We start from the raw sequence: 22,710 nt of genomic DNA on the forward strand, positions 1-22,710 counted from the left end.
GGCTGGGAATCAGGATGGGATGCATCTGGCTCCAGCCCCCAGGAGCCTGGTTCACTTCATGGGTTAGGATCAGGAGACCACGGGGTGTGTTTTAGGGAACAGATTGTGGCTGCTATCGGGCAGAGGTGATGGGGGTCATCCTCCAGCAGTGGGCAGCCTTCTGCTGAGGCCTAAGGGAAGGAGCCGGCCCAGAGGAACAGGCCTGGCTCAGCACCGCCCGCCTCCCCCAGCCCAAGCAGTTCCGGAAGATGATCCAGCAGACTTTCCAGCAGTACGCCTCGCTGCGGGAGGAGGAGTGCGTCATGAAGTTCTTTAACACCCTCGCGGGCTTCGCCAACATTGACCAGGAGACCTACCGCTGTGAACTCATTGTAATCACCTGCTCTCCTCACCTGTGTCCAGGGGCCCTCTGGGGGACCATGTGGGTTCGTGCTCCCTGTAGGCGCTCCAGCAACAGAGCGTTGCTGACCCACCTACTGTGGGAATCCTGTTAGCGCATGAGTGTTGACCTCCAGCTCTGGGATGTGGGCGGAGCGGGCGAGGGGTGGGGAGGGGTGGGGAGGGGTGGGTGTATGGAGGGGGTTTAGGGGGGAAGGAGCCAGAGGACACACCGAAGAGTGGTCCATGTCTAGCTGAGTGAGCTTCTCTTCCCATTCCTGAACGTGAGTAGGGCAGAACCAGGGACACCAGTGCCCTCTCCTTTCATTTCAGCAAGGATGGAACATTACTGTGGACCTGGTCATTGGCCCTAAAGGCATCCGCCAGCTGACGAGTCAAGATGCGAAGGTAGGGAGAGCCTGAGGGCAGGTCACACCTCACGCAGCCAACAGCTCTGCTAATGGGTCTTCCCCTTTTTCCGCCTCCCACTCCCCAGTGCTGATGGCAGAGCCCTTAGGAGACCACCCTGGCCTTGGTGCAAGTTCTGCAAAGCGAGGGTTGGGGTGACAGTGTCAAGCAGTGGCCCTTTACTTCCCTGTGACTTTGCTCTGCCCAGAGGTGGGTGGGGAGCTGGGGAGAAGGATGCTGTTAGCGTTCTTCCAGCTCAGACAGAAGAGCTGCTTTTTCAAAGGCAACATGAACCCGGGCATGGTGGCACATACCTATAATCCCAGCATTCAGGAGGCTGAGGCAGGAGGATTGCCATGAGCTCGAGACCAGCCTGGGCTGCATAATGAGTTTGAGGTCAGCCTAAACTGCCTAGCAAGACCCTGTCTCAAAAAACCAAAATAATGAAATAATTTTTTTTTTAAAAAAGCAACATGAGCCAGTGACTCTTCTGGAATTCTGGGTCTTGGGTCCAGTCCCCAGTTCACAGCCAACTTAGCATATGACCTTGGTGCACGACCTCCTCCGCAGAGTGAGGGGCTTGGACCAGACGCTCCTTCCGGCCTCGTCTCCCAGTCTCCCCTCCCCACCTCCGGCCACTGTCATGGCCAGATCCCACGGTGGGTGACGTTCTGCGCCCCTTCCTCTCCCACAGCCAACCTGCCTGGCCGAGTTCAAGCAGATCAAGTCCATCAGGTGCCTCCCGCTGGAGGAGGGGCAGGCGGTGCTGCAGCTGGGCATCGAGGGCGCCCCCCAGGTGAGCATCACTGCGGGTGGGCGGGGCCAGGGCAGGCAAGGGGCCAGGGACTCCCCGGCGGTGGGGATTTCACTAAGAAATCTGGACAGTGGCCAGACAAGGTGCTAGGATGCCGATCAGTTATGAGGACACTCAGGAAACCTTACTCTCTCTATCTGAATGTCAGGAAAGAAGGGGGGAAAGTTACAGGGCAGACCAAGTGTCCCCAAGGCAGGTACAAGTCAGCAGCCCAGCATTCCCCCAGTGAGCAGTGGTGCACAAAGCAGGAGGGCGGGCTTTGTCTCTGTCCTTGCGCCCCTCCGGCTCTGCCCCTCCCTCAGCGCGTGCCTGGAGCTCTCCACTGTCTCTGAATGAGACCCGGGTGCTCTGTGGGAGGCCGCCCCCTGGTGGTGGCAGAGGGTGCAAGCCGAGTAGAGGAGAGGTGCGGTGGAACTCGGTGGGGCCCTCTTCTCCGGGCCTGCGGGTACAGCCAAGCCAAGACTCTGAGGTCTCACCTTCCGCTGATTTCTTCTCTGCAGTCCCTGTCCATCAAGACCTCCTCCCCAGCAGAGGCCGAGAACATGGCCGACCTCATAGACGGTTACTGCCGGCTGCAGGGGGAGCATAAGGGCTCGCTCATCCTTCATCCCAAGAAAGGTGGGTGTCCCCTTCCAGGCAGGGCGGCCTGACAGCAGCACAGCTGGGTCATGCCGGCCGGGCAGAGCAGAGTAGGGTAGCTTCGCGGTTGGCCCAGGAGCCAGTGCAGAGGCCTGAAGGGTGTGGGGAGACGGTGGTCGCACTGCCCACCGGGACTTCCTGTGGGACCTTCCTGAGGCATCAGCTGCAGGCCTGGCCCTGGCCAGCCACCCCTGGTCCCGAGCTGCACAGATGCCTGCTTCGGGAGCAGCTGCGTTTGCAGCCCCATGAAGATCAGAGCCACTGCTAGAACCTGGCTGGTCTTCTGTGTGTGGCCCTGTTTGGGGGAGGGGGTTGGGAGCAGGGTCGAGACTAAAGAAGAGGATGCCGGCAGGGTGGAGTTAGCAAAGAGGATTCCAGTCCAGGAGGTGGAGCTTCCACTCTGCTGCTGAGCGCGGAACAGGACCGTGGGGAGGGGCCTCCTTGTAGCAGCAGTGAGAGGCCACTTGTCCATCCAGGCCCCCGTGTCCATGGCTCCAACCTTCCCTGCCCCTCTCTGTCCGCAGATGGTGAGAAGCGGAACAGTCTGCCCCAGGTCCCCATGCTGTGAGTATCATAGGGAGGGCAGGGCTCAACCCGTGTCCTTGGGAAGGACGAGAAACACGCATGGACCCTTCCCCCTCCCCGGGGAGAACACAGGAGTCAGCACTTCCCAGGGCACGTCTGCCCCTCCCCAGGCACACACCTGCAGGAACGCTCCCTGTTGCCACCTGGCATCACCTTGTGGGGAAAGGGTCATGGCCCCCAGCTTGTTACCAGCCAGCCTGGCTCCTTCTGCAGATGGGACAGTGGGCGAGGGGTGCCAAGGTTGCCTGGGGGGAGCGTTGCCCAGTTTGAGCTCACCTGGCTCCTCTCTCTTCCCTCTTTCCACAGAAACCTGGAGGCTCGACGGTCCTACCTCTCAGAAAGCTGCAGCATAGGTGAGCCTGCCTGCCGCCCTCTGCCTTCCTCCCTCCTCTCTGCCCCCTCCTACCTTGACCTGGTGGTGTTACCAGGCAGGCCCTTCAAGTACAAAAGCCGTCCCTCCTTGGTGCGTGCGCTAAACTATCGCTAATGGTAGCAGTCGAGTGCATATTGCGGGGTTAGTACATGGCATGGAATTTATCTTTGCCCAGATGGCCCCAAGCAAAATGCCCCAGGCTGAGTGGCTTGCAAACCAATGTATGTTTCTGTGCTGGTGGCTATCAAGTCCAAGATCAAGGTGCCACTGGATTCTGAATCTGGTGATGGCCTCTTCTTGGTTTGTAGATGGCTGTCTTCTCACTGTGTGCTCCAGTCAGGGAAAGAGATAGCTCTGGTCTCTCCTCTCCTCTCCTCTCCTCTCCTCTCTTCCCCTCTCCTCCCCTCCCCTCCCCTCTCTGCTCCACCCTTCTCCTCCCCTCTCCTCTCCCCTCCTCTCCTTTCTTCTCCTCTCCTCTTCTTAGAAGGACACTAGTCCTGTAGCAGGGGCTTCACCCTCATGACCTTATCGAAGCCAGTCACCTCTCTAAGGCCCTACGTCCTAAAGCATCACATTATGATTTAGGGTTTCAACAGGAGTTTAGGGGAGACACAAACATCCAGTTCCCAACAGTCCTAAATGGGTAACAGGAGATTAACCAAGTTCGCCCTAAATAACCCAACTGGGAAACAGCAAGCTGAGACTCAAGCTGAGGTGCTCCAGGCTCTGTGGTTGACCTAAAGCCTGGGACAGGAGTCTGGGACTCACCTGGCTTCTCCCCGACCTCCATCCCTTGGCTGTGTTGGCCTCCAGGCCTCCTGGTTCCTGGCCCTGCCCGATGGCGGCACTTTGCCCACGGGCTGGGCCTCTTCCTGTCTTTCCAGAGTCGGACATCTATGCGGAGATTCCTGACGAGACTCTGCGAAGGTCGGGAGGTAGGTCCTTGATCCTACTGTGGCGAGGGTCAAGGGCCCTGGGAGGCGACATGGGGGGACTCAGGGGAACATTCATTCTGTCCCTCCTCTTTCCTCATGCACTCAGACAGGCAAAGCTGAGGTGCTTTATTGGCCAGTTGAGATGTGCTGTTGGCCCTTTCACGTGCCCCATGGCTGCCTGGAGTCTCTGAGAGTGTGGACCTGGGAAATGGCCCTTCCTGGGTTGGAGACAATGGGACGTACTCAGTCTCTTTCTCTGCTCAGCCCCTGAGTCTTCACCCAAGTTGTTGGAGGCCTGGGGGGAAGCCCAGTTAGATTCTGCAAGGGATGCCTGCCCACCTCTGCCCCGGGACACTGTTTGCTCTATGCAGGTCTACAGTATGGTGTCGCGCGCGAAGACGTGGTTCTTAATCGTATTCTTGGTGAAGGCTTCTTTGGGGAGGTCTACGAAGGCGTGTACACGAATCACGTGAGTCCCGGCCTCCGCCCCAGGGGCTCTGAGCCAGTTGGAGGCGGCAGCCATGACATAGTGTGTCCCTGTCCACACAGCCTGGGAATATTAATAAAATTCCCAGGGAGCGATGGGATGGAGGAGAGCCACTCCTAAGAAGGGTAGCAAAGTGCTAGGGAGCGAAGTAGAGGCAGGATGTGAACAAGGGTCGCCGAGGATAGGTGGGAGGATCCAGGGTAGGATGCCATTCCTAGAGGAAGAGCAGACTCCAGTGAGCAAGCGCAGTTGATTCCCAGCCACAGACGGACCGATGAGCTGCGCCTCTGTGGTCCCGCCTCCAGCAGGCTGGAGAAAGGCAGAGCCGAAGGGAAAGGGCAGCACAATATAAAACAACAATAAAGAGCAAGAAAAACGCTTGCACCACGTCTGATGGCGGCCCCACCACACGCCCACTAACCTTGGGCAGGTCACGCGGCTCCTGGGCTCAGCATCCTCTTCCTGACTGCCTGGCTGGAGTTGAGCTCTGAAGCCCTTTCCAGTTCTAACATAACCTGATCAAGAAGAAAGAGAAGAGGAGAGGAAGAGAAAAGCATAGGAAAGGAGAGGAGGTGTCCGTGCGCCAGGGTGGGGCGGATCACCTGCTTTCCCTTGGCTGGCGCTCGTCTGTGAGGGCCAGACTGAGGCCGGGAGGGGACCCTTTGAGCACCAGGCTGCACCGAGTCTCTGAGCACGGTCTTCTTGCAGAAAGGGGAGAAAATCAATGTGGCCGTCAAGACCTGCAAGAAAGACTGCACTCTGGACAACAAGGAGAAGTTCATGAGTGAGGCAGGTAGGCGTCCCCTTGGGGGGTCCCTGAGACACCCCAGTGCTCCAAGGCCCCGGGAAGGGGCGGTGGGAACAGCGCTGGGAGCCCCCTCAGAGGAGGGTTTCTCCCAGGCGGCGCAGCAGGTTGCGTCTGTCCTGTGTGACCTTGAACTGTCCACCGTCCCTCCTGCCCCCTGCAGTGATCATGAAGAATCTCGACCATCCGCACATTGTGAAGCTGATCGGCATCATCGAAGAGGAGCCCACCTGGATCATCATGGAACTGTATCCCTACGGGGAGGTGAGTGCGGACTGGGGTAGCAGACTGCTGAGAGTTGGGCCACAGCTGAGCAGGGCACGGGGACATTTAGAGCGAGGGGCCCTGCTCCCAGCTTCCTGCCTCCTGAAACACAGGCCTTGTTGGTAAATGAAATCTTCGAACGCCTTCCTGCCTATGGGTTTGTCCCCAAAGGGAGGAGAGGCTGGTAGCTTCCAACAGCCTGGCCCTGGTTTCAGGCTGGAGCCAAACACGGGTGCTGATGGCCCCTCTCCTTTCTGCAGCTGGGCCACTACCTGGAGCGGAACAAGAGCTCCCTGAAGGTGCCCACCCTTGTCCTGTACTCGCTGCAGATATGCAAAGCCATGGCCTACCTGGAGAGCATCAACTGTGTGCACAGGTGAGCACAGTGGCAGGGCCAGGGAGTAGCAGCATCCAAGCTGCGATCCACTGGGCCTATGCCCAGGAACTCAGAGACCTGGGCAGCTTAAAGTAGATGTGTGGACCCCACAGCTCTTACTAAGAGGAGCCCTGCATGTGGCCATGTCTGCCTGCAGCTCAGTACCTCCAGCCTCCCTGAGTGCCCAGAAGGGCTTCCTACCTCCTCCTCTGGCTCACTGGCCACTGGGTAGCAAGTGGCCCAGGAAGAAGGGACTGAGCTGGAGAAGCACCAGAGGATGCTGGGGTCCTGCTGGAGCCTGCACTGGTTCCCAGAACCCCTGTGGCCGTGGGCTTGGTCCCTCCTCACTGGTTTCTTCTCCATTCATTCACTCATTCATCCATTTATCCACTCACTTGACCAGTGTTGTGGAGCCCCTCCTTCGGGACAGGCACTGTCCCAAGCGCTGGGAGAAAGTCATGATCAAACAAACAGAAATCCTTTCCTTGGGAAGCTTATACTCCAGCAGGAGGGTCAAATGTGAGATCCCGGCAGGCAGGAGCTGAGGCGGTGGGATGGTAGATCTGCTCCCTTGTTTATTTGGAATTGCACGCTTTTAAGCTATCTTTTCAATAATAGGAATGAACATTTGGAGCAGAGCTGCCCGAGAAGCCAGCAGGCACTGGGGTGGGAGTGGCACCAAGACACAGAAGGGCCCGAGGCAGGGGGACTCCTCTTGGGGGGCTGAGAGCTCAGCTCTGGAATCGGCTACTTGGATAGGACCCTTTTCCTGCCTATAACTTGCTAGACGCCTTCCAGGGTCCTGGGGCAGCACCACACCCAGTCTTCATATGCTTCCTACAGGGACATCGCTGTTCGGAACATCCTGGTGGCCACCCCTGAGTGTGTGAAGCTGGGTGACTTCGGCCTTTCCCGGTATATTGAGGATGAGGAGTATTACAAAGGTGAGGGGACATTCCGGCCACAGCTGTGCCCCTAGTGAGGTCCCTGCCGCCGAAATCCCAGACAGAGGGATCCTGCAGCCGGGCGACCCAGGTCAAGGGTCAGTATTCCTGGAAATTTCTGGCTGTCTCAATAACTCCCATAAACCTCTTTGTGCACCCCAAGCCTCTGTGACTCGCCTCCCCATCAAATGGATGTCCCCTGAGTCCATCAACTTCCGCCGCTTCACGACGGCCAGTGACGTCTGGATGTTTGGTGAGTGGTGATTCCGGAGGATGTGGAAAGGACCTCAGCTTTCTCAGAGGAGGACACAGGGACTCTCCTGGGTCCCCAGAGTCCTGCTCACCGTGGTCACTGGGGAGTCCTAGAGGTGGGGAGGCGGGTAGCAGATGGGAGGTAACTTGGGCCACAGACTGGCTTGGACAGTATGGCGTCATCTTTCTGGAAAAGGCTTCATGACAGCCCCAGGGAATAACAAGGGGACACCCTGAATGCCCCTCACAGAGCACACAACCTTGTAGGTTCCCCACCAGCTCTCCCACAGCAGACCCCATCAAATTTCACCATTGTTACTCCCATTTTCCAGACAAGGAAACTGAGGCTCAGCCAAGTCAGGGGCTTGTGTCACACAGGCAGCAAGCCTTGGTGCTTGGCTTCCAACTCCAACTTTCTGGGGGCTTCACACACTCCCATGAGAAGGTGCTGGCCGTCCCAATGCCGGCCACCTCCTGGTCCCACAGAGCCCTAACAACTCCTTGTAGAGTGGTCACAGGAGGGACAAGCATCCTGCAGATATACGTCACTGGTCTCTTGGGTGGACCGCCATGCTGGGCAAGGATCCAGGGGTGGGGGAGAAGAGGGGAGGCATGGGTGCTCTGGCTGTGACCAAGCTCTGCTGGCCAGAGTTGCTCCTGGGAGAGTGGACAGGCCTCTCCCGGCATGGACCCAGCCTCCCTTCTTCCCCCAGCTGTGTGCATGTGGGAGATCCTGAGCTTTGGGAAGCAGCCTTTCTTCTGGCTAGAAAACAAGGACGTCATCAGCGTGCTGGAGAAAGGGGACCGGCTGCCCAAGCCCGACCTCTGTCCACCTATCCTGTATACCCTCATGACCCGCTGCTGGGACTATGACCCCAGTGACCGGCCCCGCTTCACAGAGCTCGTGTGCAGCCTCAGGTGAGCATGGGGTGGGAGCGCGTGCAGAAGACGGCATGGCGGCCCCAGAGGGCCCAGCTCAGCTGGGCAACACCGAGAGCTTCCCATCCAAGTCAGCCCTGGGCAGCCACTTTGTTCCCACCTGGAGGGCAAGAGGGCTCAGGATCAGAGTTAGCGACCTGTCCAAGGCAGTGATGGGGGTCTGGGACCTGCACCCCGACCTCCCTTCTGCCTGACACTGAGTGCAGTGCCGTGTGGAATGAGCCAACCCTTCCAGGAGAAGCTGTACAGAGGCGCCCAGCAGCTCCCTTGGGAAGGTTGGAACCCAAAGACTGGACCGGCCTCTCCCAGGAGCGAGTGCCCACGCTTTGTAGAGTTTGAGGCCTGTGACCCTCTTCGCCTCTCCTCTCCACTTTGTGCTTCCTTTCGTGTTAGCAAGGAGGGGAGCATGAACCTTTTGACTTGTTATTAAGGCTGTGACCCAGGGGTCACCTCTCCCTTCTAACGGGGGGAGACGGGGCCTGAAGGTCTGATCCTTCTCAGTGTCCAGCAACTATTATTCCCCCAGGATACTGGGAAGTCACTGGTGAAAGATGGTATCCATTTTAGGGGAATAAGGTCCCACACTTCCTTGGAGGTGAGCCCACCATCAGCTCTCCTGCAAGTGGTCAGACTTTTATTTTCAAGGATGAATGCACGGGGCAGCGGTGCTCAATAAAACTTCATCGGTGGACACTGACATTTGAATTTCACATAATTTTTCCATGTCACAAAATATATCCTCCTTTTATTTTTCTCAATCCTTAAAAATGTGATAATCGTTCCTAATTTGAAGTCATATAAACGTAGGTGGGAGGTCAGCTTTTGCCTGTGACCATAGTTTGCTGACCTCTTCTTCAGAGAATCTCCCGCTGAGTTAACCTGAAACACTGTGACATTGAACACCGCAGTCAACATGCTGACTTTTTTCGGAGGGCAAGAATGTAGCCGCTACAGATGCCTGTTGGGAAGGCCCCCAGGGGGACAGCAGGGATGACCCTGCTAATGTTTATGGGGTGGGGGTCCCCAGGACAATCTGCAGAGCTGTCACTTGAAAGGACTTTCTCCCCACTTATACCTGCTTGGCTCTCTTGATTAACTTTATACTCATCTCTGTCCTTCATGAGGGAGATTTGAGAAGCCAGAGGATGCTGGGAAAGTATTTGAAAGATGTCATTTGAGAGGGCAGAAGCTCTGAGTGAAGAATGTGACCTTGCAGTCCACCCTGGGCCCTAAAGAACTGTGGGGAGCTGTGACAGGGGTCTGTCCTTGAAGTGAGAGGAGGCTCCCATCAAAGGCGCCAAACCATGCCCCCCAGGGGGAAGTGAGGAGCAGGTTTCTCAGATGTGACCAGAAGGTACTAAAGACCCAGAAGACACAGAAAGCCTGCTACAGGCCCCTGCCTGGCAGTGCTTCCTTTAGGGCTAAGAAAGGATTTGATCAGTGTTCCAATTTTGCAGGGGTCGAAAAGACTGTGTTAATGTCAAATCCTGAGGATTTTTCCATGTAATGATAATTTTAGTATCCTTTGACTGACAAAATGGGCATAGTCATGCATACATATCTGTAGACATAGTACCACGTAGACATATTAACAGTATATAATACTTGGTACCCACTTGAACATGTGGCTTCGTGGGCCCCCACAGTAACCTCAGAGGTCCCTCTCTGGGGTCTGTGCCTCTCAGGTTGAGAAGCATTGAACTGGACTAGACCGATGGAGGCACAAGCATATCTAACCTCCGAGTGCACCCACAGCCCCCGCCAGCACACACCAGAGATGAGCTGGTGGAATATTTAATGCAATGGCTAACGGAAGCAGGACCGTGAAGCGGCAGAGGCACTGGAAATATATACAGCGCAGTGGCACCAGCAGCAGGTTCAGGAGGGCAAGAGACAAGGGGGAGAGGGCACTGCCCCAAGCTTCTACTGCCCAAAGACCTCTCACCCTGGACCCATTCTTTTGATCCTCACACGCTTGGTGAGAGCGCCACCTCGGACTCCATATCCCAGTCTGATCAGAGGGTCTCTCCAGGCACTGCAGGGCAGATGAGAGGGAAATTGGGCACAGTGCTCTCCATCCGGGTGCTCCTGGCTCCAGTGCAGTGCAGAGGGGAGCCCCGAGGAACACCTCGCATTCACCCCGTTTCTCTCCCTGTCTGACTTTGCTCCCCGGCAGTGACATTTACCAGATGGAGAAGGACATTGCCATAGAGCAGGAGAGGAACACTCGCTACCGACCCCCCAAAATCTTGGAGCCGAGTGTCTACCAGGAACCCCCGCCCAAGGTGAGCCAAACCCTGCCTTGCCTGTCCCATGCATCACAGCCGAACCAAGTCCCTGCGTCACCCACGGCCCTCTCACAGCGTAAGCAGGATGCTCCCTGCAATCTTCCCTCCGCCCTGCATCCCAGCCCCCATCAGCCATCAAATTTGATGTCTAGTGAGGACCCCTTCCTGACTCGCAGGCCACCTTCTCACTGTGTCCTTGCCTGGCTACCTGCTGTCTCTGGTTCCCTTCTTACAGGGCACCAGTCTGATCATGGAGCCCCACCCTTATTCCCTCGTGTGACTTTGATTACCACCCAAAGTCCCCAGCTCCTAATACTGTCGCTCTGGGGGCAGGACTTCAGCGTATGAATTTGGGAGGCAGGGATACAAACATTCACTTATAACAATGCCTCGTCTGGTCCAAGGCCTTTTCTTACTGCCCTTCTTCCCTGGCATGGGCTGCCCTTTCCCTCAGGCCCATCTCATTTTTTATCTCTGTGAAGCTGCGGTGAGTCCTTGAGCTCTTGGTGACTTCCTGCTTCTGAATGTCTGCAGTTGCTCTTTACTGATTTGTACAAGGAGGCTACACACACAGACACACACACACACACACACACACACACACACAATTAACCTTCCAATTAGCCACAGCCCCAGGAGGGCAGAGACGCCAACCTCTGCACCTTCCCACCCCACCACTTGCAACTGGTGCTCAGCAAGTGGATGCAAAGTGCTTTTAATGATGACTTTGTCCCCCATCTGTCCTTCATTGTGAACTGGCCCAAGCTGCCTGTGGCCTCATGGTCCCCTTGGTGGGTCGTGTTCACGCAAAGAGAGAGACAGTGACTGACCTAACTCTGTGTTCTCCCTGCAGCCCAGTCGACCCAAATACAGACCCCCTCCGCAAACCAACCTGCTGGCTCCCAAGCTGCAGTTCCAGGTAAATGGGCAACCAGCGGGCTGGGGAAGGTCAGGTCCGCTCATCACGGAGGTGCTTCCTGAAGGTCCATCCCTGTGCCTTGGAGGGGTGGCACACGTCTGCTCAGGCCTGGGTTGGCTCTTCTTTGCAACCTAGGGCAAGATTTAAAAACAGTTCTAAAGAACAGAAATTCCATTCCGCCAGGCCACCCTCAGCTAAGAAGACCTGCCTGCCCCCCAGGCATCTGTCTGCAGTGTCTGCTGCTTTCATGTGCCTGCTTGCAGCTGCCTTCTCATGCCTGCAGCTTCCCTGGCCTCTTCCATGAGCAGGAATTCCAAGGAGCTGGGGACTGATGATGTCCCCAGAGAGTGAAATTGCCCCCCTGGGGCTCCCTGCAGAGGCTCTGGCCAGAACCTGCTAGCCAGTGAGGAAGAAGCAGGGTTCAGTCTGAGCCTTCTGCATCCATCACCACTGGCTGTGAATCTCCCTCAAACTGTGGTCCCTGACTCCGATGCCCTTGCCCTGTGTCCCTCTCTGGCATCTGGGTAAGAGGAGCCATCCCCCTCTTCCTGCTCTTAAATCCCCCAGCTCCGAGTCACTGTCAACTGACACAAACAGCGTTAGTCTGCAAGTGGCTCCCTGAAGAAAGATTGCACCCTACAATCATTTATACCTTCTCAAGGAAATGCCCAGGTCACAATCAGCCCAATCGAGAGCTGTCAGACACATCCTCTTGGTGGAGAGAAAGCACCCTCAGTATGAAGGTGGAAACAGTGTCTTTAAAAGGCAAACACAGCCTTAGAAAAGAAACATTTAAAATAGTGAGAATTTTTCTAAATTAAAATAATTGCATGTGTACACACATCCACACACACACACACACACACACACACACAAAGGGGCTTCTCCAAATCGTGGGTTCTGCATCTGTGGTTTCCAACAGCTAGGAGTCAGAAATATGCAACAAAACAAAACAAAACGCTGCATCGGTACCGAACATGTACAGAATTTTACTTTTCATTTTTCTGCAAAAATGAATTTTTCTGTAAAAAAAAAATGCTATTTACACAGCATCTACATTGCACTAGACATCTGAAGTAATCTAGAGCTGAACTAAAGTCTACTGGAAGATGTACATAGGTTATATTCAAATTCTACACCACTTTCTACAAGGGACCTGGGCATCTGCTGATCTGGGTGTCTGCACAGGGTCCTGGACCCCTCCCCTTAGGATACTGAGGAACTATACAAGTCCGTACTTATATGTGGGCCAATCAGCTCTGCTGCTTTGGAATCTAACTCTGAAACAGAGCAGTAGGGCCCAAGGAGAGTGCTAGTCCCCCTAGGTCCGTGTCCCATGGAACAAGCCGTGTGTGCACAGCATCATAGGGGAGCAGTGGTAGATGAATGAAAGGCCACATTCCCCCACCATGTCTCTCCAGTGTGGCCAAGAAAATGGCACACCACATTCTTTATTAGCTCCAGGAGAGTGAGTCCATGTCCCCCAGTCCATGCTCATGCATTGTTTCTTTGTGTTCCTGTTTGTAGCAGCTAATTGTCCACCCTCTTGCCTTGTCCTTGCGCCTCGTGCCTTGTGCTTCTCTGCTTCTCCTAAATAGGTCCCTGAGGGTCTGTGTGCCAGCTCTCCTACGCTCACCAGCCCTATGGAGTATCCATCTCCCGTTAACTCGCTGCACACCCCACCTCTCCACCGGCACAATGTCTTCAAGCGCCACAGCATGCGGGTAAGAGGTCTCTGCATGCTGGGTCCCAGCCCGGACTGAGGAGGCTGACGGAGGGAGGTGGCCCGGGAGATGGAGTACCCCATGCCCTCAGCCTCAGGAAGTATCCTCCATGCTTCTGTGTGCCAGTCAGCCTGCCAAGGGGCTCTGTGACAGCACACCTTTTCGCAAACACGTCAGGGGCTGGGCCAAGCCAGGCTCTGCTCCTGTTGACATTAGCTTGACCAGACCTTCCCTTGTCTTTGCTGGTGTGGTGGAGAACCATGTAAAACTGTTTCCTTTTGTGGAGCCCCAGGGGTAGAAAGACACAGTGGTGTGGAGCTCATAGGCCCAGTGTAGCCAAGCCTGGTGGTGCTACAGAATGAAAAGTCCTGGAGCTCCAACCCCTCTCCACCTTCCTGTCTGATTGCTTTGGTTGCTAAAGCTCTCCTCAGTCGGAGGAAAGCTTTCTGGTGGCTGCTTCTCCTGCTGCTTTTGTAAAAGGTGCTGCTGGATGGGAAGGAGCTTAGGGGTCAGTGTGGACACAGCCTCCTGAACTGGCTAGGCAGGGGCTAAACTGCCTCCCCAGAAGCCTCTTTGTCATCAGTGGCTGGTGAGGTTCTGAGTGCCTCCTGGACTGGCTGCTGATTGTCAGATCGAATGTGAAAAACTAAGCCTTGATTATAAGCAGATGCCCACTTGCCACCAGCCACCTCCTTTAATTCCATTGACCTCTTGTGGTCATTTGCCATGAAAGCTCCATGTATTGTTTTGTAAATCAAGTTACAGAACAGACTGGAGCGCTTATTGTTTTAGCTTTAACTTTTTATAAACGCAGGGTATTTCAGGCTCAGAATAAATGACTCAAAATTGTTTTGGGGAAAAAATACATGTTTATCATGACAGATTTGGAAAACGTAGGCAAGTATGTTGATATACTTCTGTGCTGTGATTCTTAATTTAGTAAAATTTTAAACGAGCATGATAACTTAGAATTCCAAGTGACAAGGTCTGTTGTGAAATAAATTTTCTCCAGCCTACCTCGTTTTTCTCTCGTACATTAATTTAACCAATTTCTGTCTTTGCATGTACTTAACAGTACTAAAACTGCAGACTGAAGCATACTATAACTTAGGCCATGTTCACTCCCTCTAGCTCCTGCCCTTGACTCTTTGTTCATAATTAATTAAATCTTAGTAGTCTTTACTTTCAAATGTGCTCGTTTAGAGAGAAGCTATTTTGCACATTTGAAGGGCAGGTTGGCCTTTGTGTGAGTCCTCCTTCCCGGTATGGATTCTGCTCCATTCCATAAAGGCAGACTGCAGTAGGAAAAAAGACCTTTTGTGTCAGAGGTTTAGAAATAACTGCCAAAAGGAAAATCTACCTAAGAGAACATAATGAGCATTTCCTTAAATAAACAATAAGGATTCAAAGTATAAGCCGCATTTTACAATATAGATCAGGAACACTGAGAAAGTCTCTTCCAGGTGGGAAGCTGAAGAGGTATAATAACCTCCCTGCAAAACATTTGAAAGCATTTAACAAACATTCAGAGATGTAAAAAAAAATGTTTTCTCCTGCGTGGCGCTATGGGCTGGCTCCTCTGGGAGTCTGTGGGATGCCACAGGGTCCTGGTGACCACAGTCTCCCTCTCCAAGAGCTCACAGTTCAATAGTAAAATGCAATCAACAGCACGCAGGCCGGCCGGGCGCTGTCCTGGGTGCTGACGGAGTGAGGCAGCTGTGCGTTCACGGAGCTTCCACTTAACTGGAACATCCCCCAGGAGGCTACAGCGGCCACTGAGTGGGATTTCAGGGAGCGCAGTATCTCCTGCCTGCTGCTTTTTCCCCCAGCTGGGCCTTGAAGGATGAGGGAAGTTTAGACAGGATGAAACTGGGATGCAGAGGGCGGAAGAGGCAGAGCACATCAATGGAAGCCAAGATTGTGTGATGAAACTCCACAGGGCAAGTGGGGGACCTACTTAGCCAGAACAGGAAACGGTCTGTGTGGGGGTGAAAATATGGTTGGCATCATGGGCTGTAATCAGACTAGGAAAGGTGTCACAGTGCATGAATGTCATTTTAAAACCCAAGTACCTGATTCCTTCTAAGAAGTGTAAGTACTCAAGGCCTGAGAATACTTAGAGTGTATCCAGCTAAACCGACTTAGAGAGATTCAAGGTTGAAAAAGTTCCCATTGTGTCCACTAGTTTTATCATGAAATTGGAAGACAGCAGAATAAGTCTCCCAATATGTGCTTGTTAAAATATTTGGCAAGGTCAGGCCTGGGGCATAAAATGTATGGAAGTGGTAGAAAGCTCTGAGTACTTATAAAACAAATAGTAACTCATCCTTCCTGTATTTCCTCTAGTCTTCCTCAGTTTATGCATTTTTCTTACACCTGGAAATTCCTAACTCCATACGTACAGCTCCAGACACTTAGTTCCTGTTTGCCGGTATTTGTCAACAGCTAGGAGCAGCCGTGCTGTTGTTTTCAGGCGCTGACGTTTACCTGGGAGGATTTTTGTAGCCTTAAAATAGCCTCATCTTGGAGCAACAGTGTCTTAGTTGATTTTGTGTTGCTATAGCACAATGCCTGAGGCTGGGTACTTGACACAGAAAAGAATTTGGCTTAGCTCACACTTTTGGAGCTCGAGGACCATGGCCCTGGCTTCTGCTCAGCTGTGAGGAGGACCTTCTGCCCTCATCACAGTGAGGTGGATGGGTTTATGTGAGATCACACAGCAGACTACTCAGCAAGACAGGAAGTGAGATTTCAGGGAGGAACCAGGCTCATTCTTTCTCTAGCAACCTCCTCTCAGGAATTAGCCCACTCCTACCAGACCAGGCCCGTTCCCCTGAGCACCGTTAATCTACCCAATGAGGGTGGACCCCCACACCTCATTATCTTTTCCTTGGGTCCACTGCTGATGGGTTCCACCAGCTCAGCCCCGCCATGCTAAGGAGCTCAGCGCCCAGCACAAACCATCTCCAAACCATAGCAGTCAGTCCCTGTGCAATAAGTCTGGCATGATTACAAAATACTTGCACTTTTTTTTTTTAAGGTTTAGCTCAGTGGTTTTCAGCTGAGATGATTTGGCTTCTGAGAGGACATTTGGCAATGTTTTGAGACATTTTTGTTACAACTGGGGAGATGCTATAGCCATCTAGTGGGTGGAGGTCAGGATTACTGTTAAGCAACCTACAGCGTTTGGCAAGTCTCCCTGAAGTAAAGGATTATCTGGCTCCCAACACCTAGTTGGACCCTGGTTTACTTAGCCTCAGGAATATTGCATATTTTACATTTTTCTCCTGGTGCTAAGGATGAAACCCAGGGCCTCCTGCATGCTAGACAAGTACTTAACCACTGAGCTACATCCCCAGCCCTATTGGATGTTTTAAGTGCTGTGTCTGCCACATGGTAGCTGCTTAATAAGTAGTTAATGAATAGATTAATGAACAAAAAATTCAGCAAGAAACCTAACTTGTAAGGAAAAAGTATTTTTAGAAATTGAAGTTGATAACTGAATCTACACAAGACCTGGAAAAAACATTCCAATGTAATTGTCTTTAAAGTGTATGGTGATATCCAAACATGTTCTATAAGATTCAGTGGGGAAACTCTTTTAAGAGGCTTAGCAGGAATAAGGCCTGCAAAAATATAGGCAATTTTTAGCATTTCTTCAAATGATTTCTGTGTAAACTGGCCACATCAAAAGAAAGGAACAGTCTTAGTGTGCATTGTGCAGCTAGGGTATCACACTGCAGATCAGTCAATTTCCAGCAAACGGAAATGCATACAGCTGCAGAGGTTGGGAAGTCCAAGGCTTAGGGTCACACCTGATGGGCCCTTCTGGCTGTGCCCAGCATGGCAGAAGGCATCATTTGGGTGAGGGCAGGGGGCACAGTGTTCCTTTCGTCAGGAGCTCCCTCTCCTGGACTAATTGCCCGTGAAGTCCCACCACTCAGTGTTGTCACGTAGGAGATGAAATTTCCAACGCATGAACTTTGAAAGCTACATTCAAGCCATAGCAGTAACCCAGGACCTGCTGGCTTTCATGTTATGGAGGGTCCTGTCACTGGCAAGGGCCACCCCTGGGCTTTACCAGAATCAGGAGGGTGCAGGCAGCATTCTTTCTCCACCAGTCCTAGAGGCCTAGATGATCCGCTGCATCGGAGAAGGAAGGCAAAATAATTTGGAGGGACTGAGCCGGTGATGAAGCAAATGAGCCTTGGGGAGATTGAGAGAAAGTAGGCAAACTTCCCCATCTCCTGGGTAGCGGCCGAAACAATGAATAAGCCCAGTGCTCCACAGAGGAGTAAAAACAAGGGTTGGATTTAGTAAAATCAGGGAGAGGAAGCAGTGATCTTCTATCTATAGAGTTCTACTTATTTAGGTTTCATTTTTCATCCTATCTCAGCACATACATTTCTTCTAAGCCTTGGTGAAATAACCCAAGCTGTTATCTTAATAAAGAGTGCCTTTTAATAGAAAGATGCAGTCAGTGTGTGCCTGCTGTTGCTCCTGCTCCCCGGGCTCTGCTGTGTGGTGGAGCTAGAAGCATCAGCGCTGCCCTCCACGTTTCCAGACCCGCCACCGTGATGCTGGGGTGAACACAAGCCTCCAGAGGGCTGGCTTTGTGTTTCTCAATCTATTGAATGCCAACCACTATCACAGAAGCCATGGAAAAAAATAGCAGTAAGGGCAGTCACAGGAAAGTAGAATGCCACTGAGACATCAGGTAATAGTCTGAATATAGTGCACTTTCAACATCGTGAGCTGGGGTTTGGCAGTGGGTTGCAGTCTTGGCCCATGTGTGAGGGTGACACTGATGACAACTGTCTCCATACAGTCTCCATGTGTAACTGTGGGTCTAAGAACAAACCAGCAAGGTTAAGGCTTTGGCTGCCCCACCCCCCCACATCCCTGCTCCAAGTCTGAGGACCAGGCTCACTGCACTTCTCTCATCTCCCTGCTGTCCTCAGGAGGAGGACTTTGTCCGACCTAGCAGCCGAGAAGAGGCCCAGCAGCTGTGGGAAGCCGAGAAGCTCAAGATGCGGCAGCTGCTAGACAAGCAGCAGAAGCAGATGGCAGAAGACTACCAGTGGCTACGGCAGGAGGAGAAGTCCTTGGTGAGCGGGTGCTCCCAGGGGCATCCCTGTCCTGGTCCCTGGGCATCTTCCATGATGATCTGAGCCAGCGCTGGCCATGTGTTCTCAGGACTTCAGCTCCAACCCTAAGCCCTTTCTTTCGTCTCTTCTGCAGGACCCCATGGTGTACATGAATGACAAGTCCCCTTTGGTAAGTCCCTGGCAGAGACCCCACTCGCCCTGAGACCCCAACCTGGCCCCTGAGCCTGCCCAGCTCCTTCACTGCTTCCCATGTTGGGAGCATGTCCTGGCCCTTTGTGCTGAAGCCACATGGCTCTACACCTTGGCACAGCCTCGGCCCCCTGGAAAGGTGGTCTTCAATCTCCATGGCTGAAATCTCTAAACACATGGGGGGTGGGGCTTGGAAGCAGGAAGCGAGTGGTCCCCAGGCCACAGAAGTGACCCTTCTCTTTCCGCACTTCCTTGCAGACCCCAGAGAAGGAGGCCGGCTACAGTGAGTGCTTCTGCCCTTCCTCAGGGGAGTTTCTGTCCAGCGTCTGCGCAGAACCTTGGCCTTGCTCGCTGCCCATGCAGTGCACCTGCAGTTCTAGGAACCATCTGTCTTGTTTTAATTGAGCAAGCAGAGTGGGCTGGCTTCACAGTGGACAGCCCTCTGCTCCCTCCTGCCTGGAGTGCCCCTTCGTCTCTTTCAGTGGCGCATGTCCCTAAACCTTTATTCTGCATGTGTAGGAGCTGGTGGTGCTGTCCTCCTTTGTGTCTCCCAGTCACGCTCTCTGTCAAGGCTCCCCGTGGAAGGTTAAGTAGCTCCACCTGCCTCCCCCCATTTGCACTCATCCTCCTAGACAAAGCCCACAAGGTGTGTCCAGAAGCCTGAGCCAAAGGTCGGGAGGAAAGAGCCAAGGCTAATGATGACAGTGACAACGATAGACCATAGCCACAGATAACCTCAGCCATGTACAAATACTGACTCATTGCATCTCATAGCAACTCTGTGGGACAGGCACAATTTATCTCCATTTTACAAAGGATAGAACTGAGGCACGGGGTGGCTATGTAACTTGTCCAATGCCACAGGTGAGTCCAGGCAGTCTCACTCTTACGTCCCTTCTTATAAAGGCCCAGGAAGTCTAAGCGAGCTCTACGCTGGCTCTACGCTGTCCCCTGCCACCCAGGAGCCAGGTGCTCTGCCTCCCACCCCTTGCTCGTGCCCCCAGCCACTCCGCAGGCTTGTGTGTGTGTCTTTGCTTTCTTGAGCCCATGAACCATTAGAGAACCCGCACCCATCCACCTGGGAGCCTGGCAGCGCTAAGCAGGGGCTCTGCAGACCCTGCTGCCTGCAGACCAGAAGGGCTCTTTCTCATGCATGGCAGAAGGCAGAGTGTGGCTGTTCCTCAGGACCCACATCCTCAGGGAGGAAGCACGGCAGGACTGGGATGCCCCACAAGCACCCCACCTCTGATGTCACTGTGGTTTCTCTCCACACAGTGGACAGCAGAGCTCGTGACCACAGGAAGACCCCAGAGACCTGGGTGTTAGCTTCCCTGCCATCTTCCTGGGCTTTGGGTCGAATGTGCCCAGTCTCCTGGTGGTAGAGGAGAGGGGTCAGTTGGTTATCAGGGAAAGGCCAAGGGTACTGAGACCCCCCCACTCAATCCCTGTCCCCCCCATTACAGCGGAGTTCACCAGGCCCCCACAGAAGCCGCCGCGGCTGTGCACACAGGTATGTGCTTGTCGGGCCAAAGCTGGAGTTAACGGTTGGCGTCCCACAAGACTGGGCCCATGGGCTTTGAAAACTGCGAAGGCCCTTAGCAATAATTCGGTGCAGTGTCCTTTCTATTCATAGTGTGATCAAAATACAGTGTGAATGTTTGGATTTGAATGTATCACAGGAAAAGACACACTGTTGTGAATGCCCCTCAGGGTACTCCCCCGTCACTTTGCACATTTGTCCCAGCATTCCTGCTTCTTTCTGCAGCAGCTCTGGAAGTCCTCTCTCGTGGGTGTCTTTAGTTGCGCTGCTGTGGCTGATTCAGTGTCCTAAATCGATTCAAAACATTTCCCTTTCATGGTCACTTTGACTCTGGGGAAGAGCCGGAAGTTACACGGTGCCGGATCCAGTGAACAAGGGGGATGAGGGCTCACCGTGATGTTTTTATTTGGCAGAAATTGCCAGAAACATTTGGTCAACAAGAGGTGCTCAACAGCCACGGTGGATGCTAAAATTAAAAAAATTATTGTAGTAAAAACCACATTGCCATGAATTCTCCCTGAAAATACTCTTCAATACCCACCTGGCCTTGAACACACTAATCCCACCCTTATTAGCAGTATGTCTTTAACTGCAGTAAGGCTTTTAATATTGTTATTGGTACGTATTTGAAGCACACAGTGATCACATTCATTGTGGAGAGCTGGTGCAGATATATACCGCATCTTCATTTTCTTAATAAGCTTTTTAAATTTAAACATTCACTGTATTTTTTGACCATCCCAGAGAAGGAAAGGTCCTTGCTGCAGGCCCCAGAGTTATTCATGAAAGAGCAGAGATGACTCAGTTTCCTGCTCCCTGACCTGGAGGAAAACACAGTGCTGCAGCCCTGGGGACAGGAAGTGGGGCCCCCCGCCACCCCCCTCCCAACTTGGCCATTTCCTTCTCTCCTGCAGTCCATCCAGCCCACCGCCAACCTGGACCGGACCGACGACCAGGTGTACTTCAATGTCATGGAGCTGGTGCGGGCCGTGCTGGAACTCAAGAATGAACTGTCCCAGCTTCCCCCCGAGGGCTATGTGGTGGTGGTGAAGGTGAGCGAGAGGGTAGGGGTGGCTCGGAGACAGCTGTGAATCCCAGTCCTGAGGGAGAGGGCTGCGCCCCGCCTTGGCCAGCCCAGCAGGCCCCAGTGGTACAAGGTGGTTAAAGGGAACTTAGGTCTGAGCAGCCTCAGAGGGCATCTCCCATTCCAGCGGCAGTGAGCTTTCCCAAAGAGCAAGAGGTAAGCTGGGCATGGTGGTACATGCCTTGAATCCCAGCATTTTGGTAGGCTGAGGCAGGAGGACCCCAAATCCCAGCCCTGCCAGGAGAACTTAGTGACTTCACAGGACTCTGTCTCAAAATAAATAAAAAAGGGCTGGGGATGCAGCTCAATGTGAAAGTCCTAGGTTAATGCAAGCGGTAAGCTTTTCCTTGTCTCTTCCTCTACCCAGAATGTGGGACTGACCCTGCGGAAGCTCATCGGGAGTGTGGACGACCTCTTGCCCTCCCTGCCATCATCTTCAAGGACAGAGGTAAGTGTCCAGGTCCCAGACAGATAGGGACTCCCAGGGCCACCTGGGCAGCCTCCTTTCTGCCTGCTGAGTCCCCAGCAGGTGGCTGAGGGCCTGGCCAGCACCTAGCGCAAATTTCCTATTCAGGTCTCAGACAATCAAGGCAAAATTGAAAATATGCAGGGAGCAGGGGACCTTCCCCTCCCCCTCCTATTAGCCTTTATCTCAGCACACCTGCACTGACAAGGTGAATATACCGTTGCAGTCGCAAACAATCACAAGGAAGCAGCAAATCAAGTCCCCGTGGGACCCTTGGTGCTCTGTGAGAAGGACCAATGTGACTGGCAATGTCGCAGTCTCCAAAAATGTCCACGTGCTGGTCCCCAGGGCCTGTGCCCATGTTACCTTCCACAGCAGCGGGGACTTGGTAGTGCGATAGAGTTAAGGATCTTCAGGCGGGAGCAGATAAGAGGGTGGCAGGAGGTCAGGGTCAGAGACAGGAACTCGAGGACTCAAGGACAGACGCTGAGGCTGGCGCCGTGCCGCTGCTGTGAGGGCCATGGGCCCGGCAAGGCGCCGCCTCTCTGGGCTGAGAAAGGCAGGAGAAGGTGCTCTTCACCGAGGAGCACGGGGCTGTTGACACCTTCACTTTGTGAGTCTCTTATCACAGCCATAGGGAGCTGACCCACTGCTGCTGGACAGTCACAGTTGTCCATCTGGAAGTCAGCTGTCAACCATCCCTCCCACAGGGCCCTTCGACCCACTACTGCCTTCTGGCGGTCAGCCACGTGGTACATCCGGTCACTGTCCCCACTGTCTGTAGCTGCTCCGGGGACATTCCCAGGCCTCCCTCTGGGTGGCAACAACCCACAGAGGGCTCAGCTGGGCAGGGGCCACTCTCTCAGGGGACTGAGATGCCCCCAGGACCTGGCTCTGTGCCCTCAGGATGGCCATTCACCTCACTCACTCACTCATTTCCTTTGACCAATATTCTTGCACTTTATATGTGCTCCGGGTGTGATATACGCTGGGGCTATGGTGCTGAAAGACATGTCACCTCTGATCTATTGGTCTGACAGTAAACAGCTAAAACATGGCCTAGTGCCCTGGACCGCGGCCTCGATAGTCTCTTGAACATCAGCCAGTGTCAGGATGTTTCTGTGCAGGGTGTTCTGCTGCTCTGGGTCAGGGCCAGTGGTCTGGGACGCCCGCCATATCCATTGGATCCTGAA

The 22,710-nt window shown here is 53.7% G+C and overlaps 1 protein-coding gene across 6 annotated transcripts in view; it reads left to right on the forward strand.

Annotated features, from left to right (window-relative positions):
- The window catches only part of Ptk2b (protein tyrosine kinase 2 beta), a 114,745-nt gene that overhangs the window by 90,851 nt on the left and 1,184 nt on the right, over window positions 1-22,710 (forward strand). For 5 of the 6 annotated variants that reach the window (XM_005373738.2, XM_005373740.2, XM_013514191.1 and 2 more), the window contains exons 8-30: window positions 231-371; window positions 712-786; window positions 1,481-1,582; window positions 2,101-2,218; window positions 2,764-2,803; window positions 3,131-3,177; window positions 4,082-4,132; window positions 4,504-4,601; window positions 5,328-5,412; window positions 5,588-5,688; window positions 5,949-6,064; window positions 6,908-7,008; window positions 7,172-7,261; window positions 7,974-8,178; window positions 10,376-10,484; window positions 11,341-11,406; window positions 13,005-13,130; window positions 18,092-18,238; window positions 18,372-18,407; window positions 18,686-18,710; window positions 19,891-19,937; window positions 20,882-21,019; window positions 21,419-21,499. In XM_005373738.2, coding sequence (XP_005373795.1) covers window positions 231-371; window positions 712-786; window positions 1,481-1,582; window positions 2,101-2,218; window positions 2,764-2,803; window positions 3,131-3,177; window positions 4,082-4,132; window positions 4,504-4,601; window positions 5,328-5,412; window positions 5,588-5,688; window positions 5,949-6,064; window positions 6,908-7,008; window positions 7,172-7,261; window positions 7,974-8,178; window positions 10,376-10,484; window positions 11,341-11,406; window positions 13,005-13,130; window positions 18,092-18,238; window positions 18,372-18,407; window positions 18,686-18,710; window positions 19,891-19,937; window positions 20,882-21,019; window positions 21,419-21,499 — 2,145 coding nt within the window. The remainder of the gene's footprint in view (window positions 1-230; window positions 372-711; window positions 787-1,480; window positions 1,583-2,100; window positions 2,219-2,763; window positions 2,804-3,130; window positions 3,178-4,081; window positions 4,133-4,503; window positions 4,602-5,327; window positions 5,413-5,587; window positions 5,689-5,948; window positions 6,065-6,907; window positions 7,009-7,171; window positions 7,262-7,973; window positions 8,179-10,375; window positions 10,485-11,340; window positions 11,407-13,004; window positions 13,131-18,091; window positions 18,239-18,371; window positions 18,408-18,685; window positions 18,711-19,890; window positions 19,938-20,881; window positions 21,020-21,418; window positions 21,500-22,710) is intronic. The other variant, XM_005373741.2, reaches the window with a different exon arrangement.

This window comes from Chinchilla lanigera, unplaced genomic scaffold (genome assembly GCF_000276665.1).
Source record: "Chinchilla lanigera isolate Chin_1 unplaced genomic scaffold, ChiLan1.0 scaffold00002, whole genome shotgun sequence".
NCBI lineage: Eukaryota > Metazoa > Chordata > Mammalia > Rodentia > Chinchillidae > Chinchilla > Chinchilla lanigera.